Genomic DNA, 13796 nt, shown 5'->3' on the forward strand with positions numbered 1-13796 from the left:
CCGTGTTTACCGTTTTGTTGAACATCAAAGGAAAGCTCATTGATGAAGAATGAAAATAGGAGAGAACTCAAGATACAACCTTGTTTAACTCCTATGTAACTTCATACCTTGATTTTAAAATAGTAAACATTTTCCCACCAACACCAGCTGCCCTTAGACAATCCCAAAGTTTACATCGGTCAACAGTGTCGAAAGCTTTTTTTAAATCTACAAGGCAATATAAAGTTTACGTTTTCGGCATCCGAGATATCTCTGAACAATAGCATAAAGTGAGAAAATATTATCAGCAGGTGAATATGATTTTCTAAAGCCAGCTTGAGTTGGTGAGATTTTGTCAAAAACATTAGCCCAGGTAGTAAGACGATTGTTTAGAATTATAGCAAACAGTTTACCTAAGATGCTTGTTAGAGACATTGCTCTATAGTTATCGGGGTTGGTCACGTCTCCCTTTTTAAATACAGGCACAATGACAGATCTAGACCATCCATTTGGGAATATACCCTTTCTGAATATTTCGTTAAAACATTTGTGCAAAAAAGGAAGTAATGATATGTTTTGAACTTTTTAACATTTCAGCTAGGACATCATCGGGGCCTGGAGATTTACCTGATTTAAGTGTATTAATTAATGGCATCGTGTATTTCAGCGACTTCAATTTCCGATTTTAAAATATCTCGCTCAACATCAGATAAATTTACATCATTAACAACATCATGGATATTATCGTCGAAAATATGGTTATTTCCAAAAACCTGTTTGAAATGGAGAAGCCATTCGGGACCTGTAATATTATTACGTGCAATGACTGGATTACGTAGAGATTTTATCTCTTTCCAAAAATGCTTTGAGTTCTTTAATGAGTTGGTTAATTTACCCAATTTCAGATGTCTTAAAGAGTTAAGGTGTTGTCTGCATTCTGTTTTATATTTGTTTCTTAGTTTACAATAATTTCTTCTATTTAGTTCTGATCTATTGCGACGAAACTTGCGAAGGGCTCTTCTGGCTGATCTCTTGTGTTCTTTACATTTACCGTTTAAACTGAACAGCTTTTTAGGAACTAAATTTGAACACGAGCGTCGTTTCATACATTTGCCGGACTCTAAAAGAATGTTTATAAAGAGATCGACCGCATCATGCATATTACTCCTCAAAGTATGAAACAGGGTGTCAGACACCTCATCAAAAGTATTGCTTAGACATCGTAAAAGGTCAGGTTTTTTAGATTCATTCCATCTAAAACTGTCAGAAAATATATCCTCTGATAATGGTTCCGATACAGGATTATAAAATGCAAACTGTAGCTCTAAAGGAGAGTGATCGGAGCCTGTGCTCTCCCCAACAGTTAGGCAATCAACAAATCTGAAGAATTCAGCTGATGCTATAAAATAGTCAACAATGCTACTGCCATTACTACTTACACATGTTAGTTCACCACTTCTGTCGCCATTCATTCTGCCATTCATGATATACAGGTTATATACCTAACATAAATTAAGAAGAAAGCGACCAAATTTGTTAACCACATCATCAATATAGACGACACCAATACCCACGTGTCAACCAGCACCCCTATCTGCACCAGTATACACACCATCAATAACCATGTGTCCACCAGCACCCCTATCTGCAGCAGTATAGAAACCACCAATACCCACGTGTGTAGCCGCATCCCTGTCTGCACCAGTATAGACAGCATCAATACCCACGTATGTAGCAGCACCCCTATCTGCATCAGTAAAGACACCAACAATATCCACGTGTCCACCATCACCCGTCTGCACCATTATACACACCATTAATACCCACGTGTCCACCATCACCCCTATCTGCACCAGTGTAGACGCCATCAATACCAACGTGTGTCTCAGCACCCCTGTCTGCATCAGTAAAGACACCATCAATATCCACGTGTCCACCATCACCCCTGTCTGCACCATTATACACACCATCAATACCCACGTGTCCACCATCACTCCTGTCTGCATCATTATAGACACCATCAATACCCACGTGTGTAGTAGCACCGTTGTTTGTACCATTATAGACACCATCAATACCCACCTGTGTAGCAGCACACCTATCTGCACCAGTATAGACGCCATCAATACCCACGTGTTTTTCAGCACCCCTGTCTGCATCAGTAAAGAAACCAGCAATGCCCACGTGTGTAGCAGCACCCCTGTCTGCATCAGTAAAGACACCATCAATATCCACGTGTCCACCATCACCCCTGTCTGCATCGTTATAGACACCATCAATACCCACGTGTCCACCATCACCCCTGTCTGCATCATTATAGACACCATCAATACCCACGTGTCCACCATCACCCCTGTCTGCACCAGTATACACACCATCAATGTCCACGGATGTAGCAGCACCAGTGTACACACCAGTAAAGACACCATCAATACCCACGTGTCCACCATCACCCCTGTCTGCACCATTATAGGCACCATCAATACTCACGGATGTAGCAGCACCCCTATTTGCACCAGTATAGACACCATCAATACCCACGTGTGTAGCAGCACCCCTATCTGCACCGGTATAGACAGCATCAATACCCACGTGTGTTGTAGCACCGTTGTTTGCACCATTATAGACACCATCAATACCCACGTGTCCACCATCACCCCTGTCTGCACCATTATAGACACCATTAATACCCACGTGTGTAGCAGCACCCTTGTCTGCATCAGTAAAGACACCAACAATGCCCACGGATGTGGCAGCACCCCTGTCTGCACCAGTAAAGACACCATCAATATCCACGTGTCCACCAGCACCCCTGTCTGCACCAGTAATAGACACCACCAATACCCACGTGTGTAGCAGCACCCCTCTATGCACCAGTATAGACAGCATCAATACCCACGTGTCCACCAGCATCCCTGTCTGCACCAGTATAGACACCATCAATACCCACGTGTGTAGCAGCACCCCTCTATGCACCAGTATAGACAGCATCAATACCCACGTGTCCACCAGCATCCCTGTCTGCACCAGTGTACACACCATCAATGCCCACGTGTGTCTCAGCACCCCTTTCTGCATCAGTATAGACACCAACAATGCCCACGGATGTGGCAGCACCCCTGTCTGCACCAGTAATAGACAGCATCAATACCCACGTGTGTAGCAGCACCCCTCTATGCACCAGTATAGACAGCATCAATACCCACGTGTCCACCAGCACCCCTGCCTGCACCAGTAATAGACACCATCAATATCCTCGTGTGTAGCAGCACCCCTGTCTGCACCAGATAGACACCATCAATACCCACGGATGTAGCAGCACCCCTGTCTGCACCAGTAAAGACACCATCAATACCCACGTGTATAGCAGCACCCCTTTCTGCACCAGATAGACACCATCAATACCCACGGATGTAGCAGCACCCCTGTCTGCACCAGATAGACACCATCAATACCCACGTGTATAGCAGCACCCCTTTCTGCACCAGTATAAACACCATCAATACCCACGTGTGTAGCAGCACCCTTGTCTGCACCAGTATACACACCATCAATACCCACGTGTCCACCGGCAGCACCTCACTGTCCACGTAATGGCGACCTCGGCTGCTTTGGACTCTATGTCCGCAGAAACCTTTTATTGATTGGAAATATCATTTTCCACTCACAAAGTTTTGGGGCCAATTTATCTCATTTTTTCCCCAGACAAATTGAATCGTCTACCAGCCCAGAGCCATACTAGATTCGATAAATCAGTGTCGAGAGCGCAGTACAATTTTAGATTTGAATTGAAATTGTTCACAAAGAGCACGGCAGCCGCGTGATGTCATAATAGAATATCTGCTTGTATCATGGTAGCAATGGCAGGAGGGCGAGATGCATTGTCTACCATGGCCTTGTGGGATAGGTCAGGAGGTTTCCGGCAACGAACCATATTGGACAACGATTACCGCTGACAGCTTCAAGCTACAACTGGCCTTTGTAACCTTGCTTGAATATATTCAGGTGAATGTACTCCGTGTTGTTCTTACATCCAAGTCTTATGTTATTGTACAGTAACACGGCTGTGGTGGCGAATGCGCATGGGGTAGAGCGAGGTAGAGGCTAATTGGTAAATATTAAATCGAAAGTTGATATTTTACAAAGACCTGACAGAATACAAAATGCCCTATGCAGGTAGGGTTTGTTTCATAAATTGGAGTACTTACAAGTAATTATGTTCGTACTTTTTCTAAATGAGGTATTCTCAATTACCAAGTCGCCGACATAACGTCTATTGATGTACGCACTGATCATCCATGCCCTTACTACCTACCGTCCACATGCTCTGGCATCCCGAGAACAAGAATAAGTGTAGTGATGGAGTGATTAAATAGACAAAAAGGAGTTATTTTATTACATTTGCACTGGCAAAACTGCTTTGATAAAGAAGTAATAGCACGCATATTCTTTCTTAGGTTGTGGCACGCATATTCTGTCTTATGTTTGTTTGTTTGTTTGTTGTTTAACGCCGCGTTCAGCAATATTCCAGCTATATGACGGCGGTCCCACGCAATTGGGATCGATGACATGCATCAACCAAGTCAGCGAGCCTGACCTCCCGATCCCGTTTGCTGCCTTTTACCACAAGCACAGTCGCCTTTTACGGCAAGCATGGGTTGCTGAAGACCTATTCTACCCTGGATCTTCATGGGTCCTGTTTTAAGTAGTGGGGCTCGGGTTCGATTCCCGACGTGGCTATAATGTGGGAAGCCAATTTCTGGTGTCCCCCGCCGTGATATTGCTGGAATATTGCTAAAAGCGGCGTAAAACTATACTCACTCACCCACTCACTCACTCACTCACTCTTAAGTAGTGGCGCGCATTTTTGTCTTGTCTCTCCTCGGTATTTTCACCCTTTTAGTTTCCTAAAGTAGTCGCACGTGCTCTACCCTGGGCAGTGGTGTGAATGATGGCAACAGTCTTTATGATGTCAGCAAAGCAATACACGCTGTCCAACGTTTTCCTGCTTTTGTGCAACAAAGCTACTGAAACAAACATCTTCAAGCCATATAAACCAATAATACAATTCATACATGATTAAATTTTCACGGGAAAGGCACGCCACAGAGATAATCACTACACCATATAACGGAACCAGAGGCACAAAAGGTAGATAGTCTACAAGTCTTTGAAAAGCTGTTTCCAAACATCAGGCGTAACCTTTATTCCATGTTCTGCAAGCGACACTTTACTGCCATCTTGCGTGCGGAGAATACTGACATATGTCACAAGTTGAAGCTATCGGCCGATTAACTCAGGATCCCGTTAAGATCTTTTTACGTAACACTTACGGCTTTAAACAGTTGTGTCTCTGACAAAAAGTCTCTTTGAGATTGCTAAGAGGTCCCTTCTTTACCGTTCTTGATGGATCAATTTCCTAAACAATTTGGCCATGTCTGGTAAGTGCCTGGCGGAGAAATAACAGCACGGGCCAATCTCGTGCCGCCTACTGCTGCGACTGCAGGTTCTACTACGGCGACGGATGCGTGTTACTGGTGTGATGGCTACACAACGGAAGAAAGAAAATGCAAACATGCTTTGCGTGCATGCCATCTTCTGTCCTAAGAAAATGCAACCATTTAACATATTTTGAGACCATTTAATTTATATGACATTTCTGACCGATCATAATCATAATTGATATCATCATGCAAATGGTCATGCTTATGTCATACAGCGCTTACAACAATGAATGTCGCATCTATTACTAAGTAAGTGCTCTCGTCTTCCCAACGGAATGTGAGACTTGTGTCTCGAGGTTGTTTGCCTTGCACGCGCGAATTCCATACAGCAACTGCACCCTGTTATGTATTGCTGATAAACATTGCTGCCATTAGTAAACCCACATAAAGGGCAATTTAGGGGAATATTTGCGTAATAATACATTCTTAAGAAACATGGTTTAACAATTTCATTAATACTGAATGTTTTTAACCTGACCGGAGGCATGGCTAGGTACTGGCTGATTGAGAGGAACGTAATGGTATGTACACGACATACCACGGGGAAAAGTAAGTACTTGAGTTAACTGGGGAACCTATCTGCTGGCAGTTTTTGGCCTACTAAATCCCATCTCCTCCATACCAAGTTAATAAGTAGATAAAGTTTCTCACTGTTGTATGACAAACATATTAAAGATGAATAAATAGTTGGGTTTTTTAACACATTGCATGGATAGTATTGAAAAGAGACGAGCTATAAAACTCTCGTCTGTTGCGCCATTATCGCTTTATCTGATCCTAAAACGGTGCTACACTAATGTCAAACATAGCTTGACAACATCTGACGACATGCGTTTGTTCACGCAATATTGTTTATTGCCCTTCCTCCATCCACATCCCCATCCTCTTCAGCTGCACCAATTTCTCCAGGAAGTCCCGAGTTCAGCTTCAAGCCAGCACATTATATATACTTCTCCTTTGCTAGTTCCTGCCTTGTTGTCCGAGAGTTATCCATCACTATTTGGTCATTACATCATGTCTATGTTGGGAACATAATTGAAAAGAAATCTAAATTTTCTCGAATAATATTTGTGCAAAAACGGAAGCAATTTTATCTTGTTTTGTTTCTGGACATTAGAAATGTGCCCGATACCGTAGAAGGTTATAAATGAGGATTGATCTTGTCTAGCTGGAGGAATGGATGAGGCCAGATTGCGTCTTGACACTGGGAGACCGAGCCCTGGGTCGGGACACATCACTCGTATATTGCCTCCTGGAACATCTACAGGCTGTAATTGAAACTCGTAAAGTGAATGACATTTCATTTGTTCTGTATTTATTTTTCCTGAAGTAATACAGTTGTAATTAACGACTGGGGATTGGAAGAACACTTGGACATTGACGACTGTGTAGGGGACGTACTACAGAGTAGATTTATAATAAATTGGAGAAGGAGCCAGATTTTGTTCATCAAAGATTTCTCAAAGGGTTCAATCTTTGTTTCTCACATGAGACAATCTGTAAGCTAACACTGCCAACTTACAGATCATTCGATCACATCCAAATTCAGCACTGACAACACTCCTATCATCTAGCATTATATCGATATTGTGAGCAAGCAAAATTTGCTACATCCATATGTAATGAATTGTTGAACTTTAACATTAAGATATTTTGTACTGCTATTTGCATATCAAATACGCGATTATCCGCAGAAAGGAGAAACAAGCACAATATTCTCCCATATCAGTGCTAAGGGTTCAGAGACACTGGGAGTGTTTGAATCACTAGCGTTCATATGTTGGCTTTCATCTTGTCACATATAGAGTCAATGATGATATGGAGTGCGCCACGCTGTGACCCAAGCCTACACCGACGTCGACCGAACCCGAACAAGGCATGCACAACAGGAAACTGGATTTCTAAAATGGAGTTTGATTATCAGATGGTTTATTCAACATGTAGTCGTTGTATTACTTATAAAGATGAAACGCCATCCGCAGGGGGAGACCTATCTAATGTTGGCATTTGTGAAGGGACGGTTCACTAGACGACTTTACAAGAAAACAAAATAAATGATTTCATTATGATCGTAACTTTATCCAGTTCGTCGATCAAAGGATGCATTACATATCGCCTCGAGACAAGCTGACATGTCCTGCTGCTGACAAACTTGGGTGTGCTAATGGATACGTTTAACAGTATGTTCAAGTTCAGCTTTGCACTGATACGTATATTTGTAAGTTACATGATATATGAAATGAAATATTAATTCAAATTGACAAACAAAGAAAATAATGAAGCTGGGTTAAGAGTATTAGGCGTCACGGCAGTCATAACTTGTTTGCAAACATGACGGTCAGTCGGTTGCGAGTTCAACTCCATGCATGGTTTTGGCCACCCATCACAGTGGGGAGTTTTGGCTGGAGGCAGCGATAGTATAGGGAGCTCCGCGAACGGGCAATCGCCGTGTGGAGCTTGCTCTCCACTTCCGGCGAGTATATTCGAAACTTAAAATGAGTGAGTGAGTGAGTGAGTGAGTGAGTATGGTTTTACGCCGCTTTACATGACACAGTTACTTTAACAAAAGTTGATTCTCTGGAGTTCACATAAGTCCAGTTAGTGGGTTTATTCACAACACCATATAAGTGTACAATTAGTGTATATACTAGTATTCACAACACTTTTACTATATAAATGTACAGTAAGTGGGTATATTCACAACGCTTTTACCATATATGTGTACAGTTAGTGGCTATATCCACAACGCTTTTACCATATATGTATACAGTTAGTGGCTATATTCACAACGCTTTTACCATATATGTGTACAGTTAGCGTGTATATTCTCAACGCTTTTACCATATATGTGTACAGTTAGTGGCTATATTCACAACGCTTTTACCATATATGTGTACAGTTAGAGGATATATTCACAACGCTTTTACCATATATGTGTACAGTTAGTGGATATATTCACAACACTTTTACCATATAAGTGTACAGTTAGTGGGTATATTCACAACACTTTTACCAAATATGTGTACAGTTAGTGGATATATTCACAACGCTTTTACCATATATGTGTACAGTTAGTGGGTATATTCACAACACTTTTACCATATATGTGTACAGTTAGTGGGTATATTCACACCACTTTTACCATATATGTGTACAGTTAGTGGATATATTCACACCACTTTTACCATATACGTGTACAGTTAGCGTGTATATTCACAACATTTTTACCATTTAAGTGTACAGTTAGTGTATATATTCACACCACTTTCATACTAGTGAAGATAACTTGTAGATAATGCTATATTTAAGCGCGTTCCTCGACTTCTTCATCGGTACGTGGGTTGTTATATTTTCTGTACGTACCATACGACCATATCCAACAGGCAGCCCGGCTCTTACTCAATGCCGAGCAAACATTCACTGACAATATAGTTGCTTTTCAAATGTAAATTCTGTCTACGTCGGCAATCATGAGTGAATTATACACTGTATGTCTCTTACTGATTCCTCCCCGATCGATGTCAAATGATCTCCGAAACATCAATTTCGTCCTTATTTCATTCTGTTTTGAGAAATATTTTTATTCTGCATTTGAATTCCAGGAATGGAACAACAGTGCCACGCAGTCTGGTTTGCAGTCTTATTTTTGAAAAATGTTAGACATAAAATGCTGATTACCACCACTAGTGGAACAGTAGAGGAATACGGCACAGGCTGAATCATGATTGGTTAACCGATCACGACTGACTAACCTGCGTGACCGTGATTGTTCTTATACGTTGATCTCAGTGAAGTTCGGTGACTGAGAACTTCTGGCCAGTTTTGATGCACTGTGGAAGAAGTGTGGCGTCTAGCGTTGAACGCGTATGCACTTCATATGTGAATGAACCCATGTATATCCCTGGAACAGATTTAACACACATATTAGTTCAGGGCATTCTACTGCAAACAATTCATGGCCCCGGGATTAAACATTTAGTTACGCATGGGGCAAAATAAAATGTAATCCGAATTCTGATATACGTAGATACAAGTCTAGGTACTGTAGTGTCATGTGCTGATTCCTACAGTGCTGCACTGGTAGTTGGTAAATGCCCTGCTTTCTTAAGGTCGGTGTTTAGTGTTTCAGGCGATACATGTCTGAAGTGACAGAGTCGAATATTATGCGCGTGACAGTGGCAATGCGGTCCAAACCCTCGTTAACTGTTGTTAGCGCGATTGTGTACTACCATACCGTCTAGGTGAGATAGTCTGCTGTCCAGGGTTTATACTGTATCGTCTTTGTAGGATAGTCTGCTGCCCAAGGTTTCACGTTACCGTCTTAGTAGGATAGTCTACTGTCCCGTTTTTATTCCATACTGTCTTAGTAGGATCGTCTATTGTCCCGTTTGTATTCCATACTGTCTTAGTAGGATAGTCTACCGCCCAGGGTTCATTCCATACATTATTAGTAGGATAGCCTACTGCCAAGAGTTTATTCCATATTGTCTTTGTATGATAGATAAAACTGCCCAGGGTGTATTCCACACAGTCTTAGTAAGATAGTCTTCTGCTAAGGGTGTATTCCACACAGTCTAAGAGGATAGTCTTCTGCCAAGGATTTATTCCACACAGTCGAAGTAGGATAGTCTTCTGCCAAGGGTGTATTCCACACAGTCTTAGTAGGATAGTCTTCTGCTAAGGGCGTATTCCACACAGTCTAAGTAGGATAGTCGTCTGCCAAGGGTTTATTCCACACAGTCTTAGTAGGATAGTCTTCTGCTAAGGGTGTATTGCACACAGTCTTAGTAGGACAGTCTTCTGCTAAGGGTGTATTCCACACAGTCTTAGTAGGATAGTCGTTTGCCAAGGGTTTATTCCACACAGTCTAAGTAGGATAGTCTTCTGCCAAGGGTGTATTCCACACAGTCTAAGTAGGATAGTCTTCTGCCAAGGGTGTATTCCACACAGTCTGAGTAGGATAGTCTTCTGCCAAGGGTGTAATTCTGACAGTCTTAGTAGGATAGTCTTCTGCCAAGGGTGTATTCCACACAGTCTAAGTAGGATAGTCTTCTGCCAAGGGTGTAATTCTGACAGTCTTAGTAGGATAGTCTTCTGCCAAGGGTGTATTCCACACAGTCTTAGTAAGATAGTCTTCTCCCAAGGGTGTATTCCTGACAGTCTTAGTAAGATAGTCTTCTGCCAAGGGTGTATTCCTGACAGTCTTAGTAGGATAGTCTTCTGCCAAGGGTTTATTCCCAAAAGTCTTAGTATGATTGTCTTCTGCTAAGGGTTTATTCCACACAGTCTTAGTAGGATAGTCTTCTGCCAAGGGTGTATTCCACACAGTCTTAGTAGGAAAGTCTTCTGCCAAGGGTGTATTCCATATTGTCTTAGTAGGATAGTCTTCTGCCAAGGGTGTATTCCTGACAGTCTTAGTAGGATCGTCTTCTGCCAAGGGTTTATTCCACACAGTCTTAGTTGGATGGTCTTCTGCCAAGGGTTTATTCCACACAGTCTTAGTAAGATAGTCTTCTGCCAAGGGTTTATTCCACACAGTCTAAGTAGGATAGTCTTCTGCCAAGGGTGTATTCCACACAGTCGAAGTAGGATAGTCTTCTGCCAAGGGTGTATTCCACACAGTCTAAGTAGGATAGTCTTCTGCCAAGAGTGTATTCCACACAGTCGAAGTAGGATAGTCTTCTGCCAAGGGTGTATTCCTGACAGTCTTAGTAGGATAGTCTTCTGCCAAGGGTTTATTCCACATTCTTAGTAGGATAGTCTTCTGCCAAGGGTTTATTCGACACAGTCTAAGTAGGATAGTCTTCTGCTAAGGGTTTATTCCACACAGTCTTAGTAGGATAGTCTTCTGCCAAGGGTGTATTCCACACAGTCTTAGTAGGATAGTCTTCTGCTAAGGGCGTATTCCACACAGTCTAAGTAGGATAGTCGTCTGCCAAGGGTTTATTCCACACAGTCTTAGTAGGATAGTCTTCTGCTAAGGGTGTATTCCACACAGTCTTAGTAGGATAGTCTTCTGCCAAGGGTGTATTCCACACAGTCGAAGTAGGATAGTCTTCTGCCAAGGGTTTATTCCACACAGTCTTAGTAGGATAGTCTTCTGCCAAGGGTTTATTCCACACAGTCTGAGTAGGATAGTCTTCTGCCAAGGGTGTATTCGACACAGTCTAAGTAGGATAGTCTTCTGCCAAGGGTGTATTCAACACAGTCTAAGTAGGATAGTCTTCTGCCAAGGGTGTATTCCACACAGTCTTAGTAGGATAGTCTTCTGCCAAGGGTGTATTCCACACAGTCTTAGTAGGATAGTCTTCTGCCAAGGGTTTATTCCACACAGTCTTAGTAAGATAGTCTTCTGCCAAGGGTGTATTCCTGACAGTCTTAGTAGGATAGTCTTCTGCTAAGGGTGTATTCCTGACAGTCTTAGTAGGATAGTCTTCTGCCAAGGGTGTATTCCACACAGTCTTAGTATGATTGTCTTCTGCTAAGGGTTTATTCCACACAGTCTTAGTAGGATAGTCTTCTGCCAAGGGTGTATTTCACACAGTCTTCGTAGGAAAGTCTTCTGCCAAGGGTGTATTCCATATTGTCTTAGTAAGATAGTCTTCTGCCAAGGGTGTATTCCTGACAGTCTGAGTAGGATAGTCTTCTGCCAAGGGTGTATTCCACACAGTCTTAGTAGGATAGTCTTCTGCCAAGGGTGTATTCCACACAGTCTAAGTAGGATAGTCTTCTGCCAAGGGTGTATGCCACACAGTCGAAGTAGGAAAGTCTTCTGCCAAGGGTGTATTCCACACAGTCTTAGTAGGATAGTCTTCTGCCAAGGGTTTATTCCATACAGCCTAATCAGAATAGATTACCGTCCAGGGTCTATCAGGGAAACTGTCTATAAATTACACAATGATCAGTACAACTATAGATTACACAATGATCTGTACAACTATAGGTTACACAATGATCTGTACAACTATAGGTTACACAATGATCTGTACAACTATAGGTTACACAATGATCTGTACAGCTAAAAGTTACAAAATGATCGCTACAACTAAAGGTTACACAATGAGCAGTACAACTATACGTTACAACATGATCTGTACAACTTTAGGTTACAACATGATCTGTACAACTTTAGGTTACAACGATATCGCTATAACGTAAGGTTACAACGTGATCGCTACAACTAAAGGTTACACAATGGTCAGTGCAACTATAAGTTACACAATAATCTGCACAGCTATAGGATACAACATCATCTGTAAAAACATAGGTTACAACATGATCGCTACAACTAAAGGTTACAACAAGATCGCTACAGCTAAAGGTTACACAATGCTCAGTACAACTATAGGTTACACAAAGCTCAGTACAACTATAGGTTACACAATGACCTGTACAACTATAGGTTACACAATGACCTGTACAACTATAGGTTACACGATGATCTGTACAACTATAGGTTACACAATGACCTGTACAACTATAGGTTACACAAAGCTCAGTACAACTATAGGTTACACAATGACCTGTACAACTATAGGTTACACAATGACCTGTACAACTATAGGTTACACAATGATCTGTTCAACTATAGGTTACACAATGACCAGTACAACTATAGGTTACACGATGATCTGTACAACTATAGGTTACACAATGACCAGTACAACTATAGGTTACACAAAGCTCAGTACAACTATAGGTTACACAATGACCTGTACAACTATAGGTTACACAATGACCTGTACAGCTATTGGTTACACAATGATCTGTACAACAATAGGTTACACAATGAGCAGTACAACTATAGGTTACACAATGTGCAGTAAAACTATAGGTTACACAATGACCTGTACAACTATAGGTTACACAATGATCTGTTCCACTATAGGTTACACAATGACCTGTACAACTATAGGTTACACAATGATCTGTACAACAATAGGTTACACAATGACCTGTACAACTATAGGTTACACGATGATCTGTACAACTATGGGTTACACAATGACCTGTACAACTATAGGTTACACAAAGCTCAGTACAACTATAGGTTACACAATGACCTGTACAACTATAGGTTACACAATGATCTGTTCAACTATAGGTTACACAATGACCTGTACAACTATAGGTTACACAATGATCTGTACAACAATAGGTTACACAATGAGCAGTACAACTATAGGTTACACAATGAGCAGTACAACTATAGGTTACACAATGACCTGTACAACTATAGGTTACACAATGACCTGTACAACTATAGGTTACACGATGATCTGTACAACTATAGGTTACACAATGACCTGTACA

At 41.7% G+C, this 13796-nt stretch overlaps 1 protein-coding gene across 1 annotated transcript; it reads right to left on the bottom strand.

The window, feature by feature from the left end:
• Positions 1–1767: 1767 nt before the first annotated feature.
• Positions 1768–3021, bottom strand: LOC139479477 (uncharacterized transmembrane protein DDB_G0289901-like). Its single transcript, XM_071262323.1, has one exon. It carries the CDS (start codon positions 3019–3021, stop codon positions 1768–1770), a length of 1254 nt encoding a protein of 417 aa, XP_071118424.1.
• Positions 3022–13796: the final 10775 nt, after the last annotated feature.

This window comes from Haliotis cracherodii, unplaced genomic scaffold (assembly GCF_022045235.1).
Source record: "Haliotis cracherodii isolate W230 unplaced genomic scaffold, xgHalCrac1.p SCAF_4, whole genome shotgun sequence".
Taxonomy (NCBI): domain Eukaryota; kingdom Metazoa; phylum Mollusca; class Gastropoda; order Lepetellida; family Haliotidae; genus Haliotis; species Haliotis cracherodii.

What these genes read in the sequence shown, in the direction of transcription:
- LOC139479477 (XM_071262323.1), bottom strand. Translation starts at nt 3,021, where the DNA reads ATGGTGTGTACACTGGTGCAGACAGGGATGCTGGTGGACACGTGGGTA.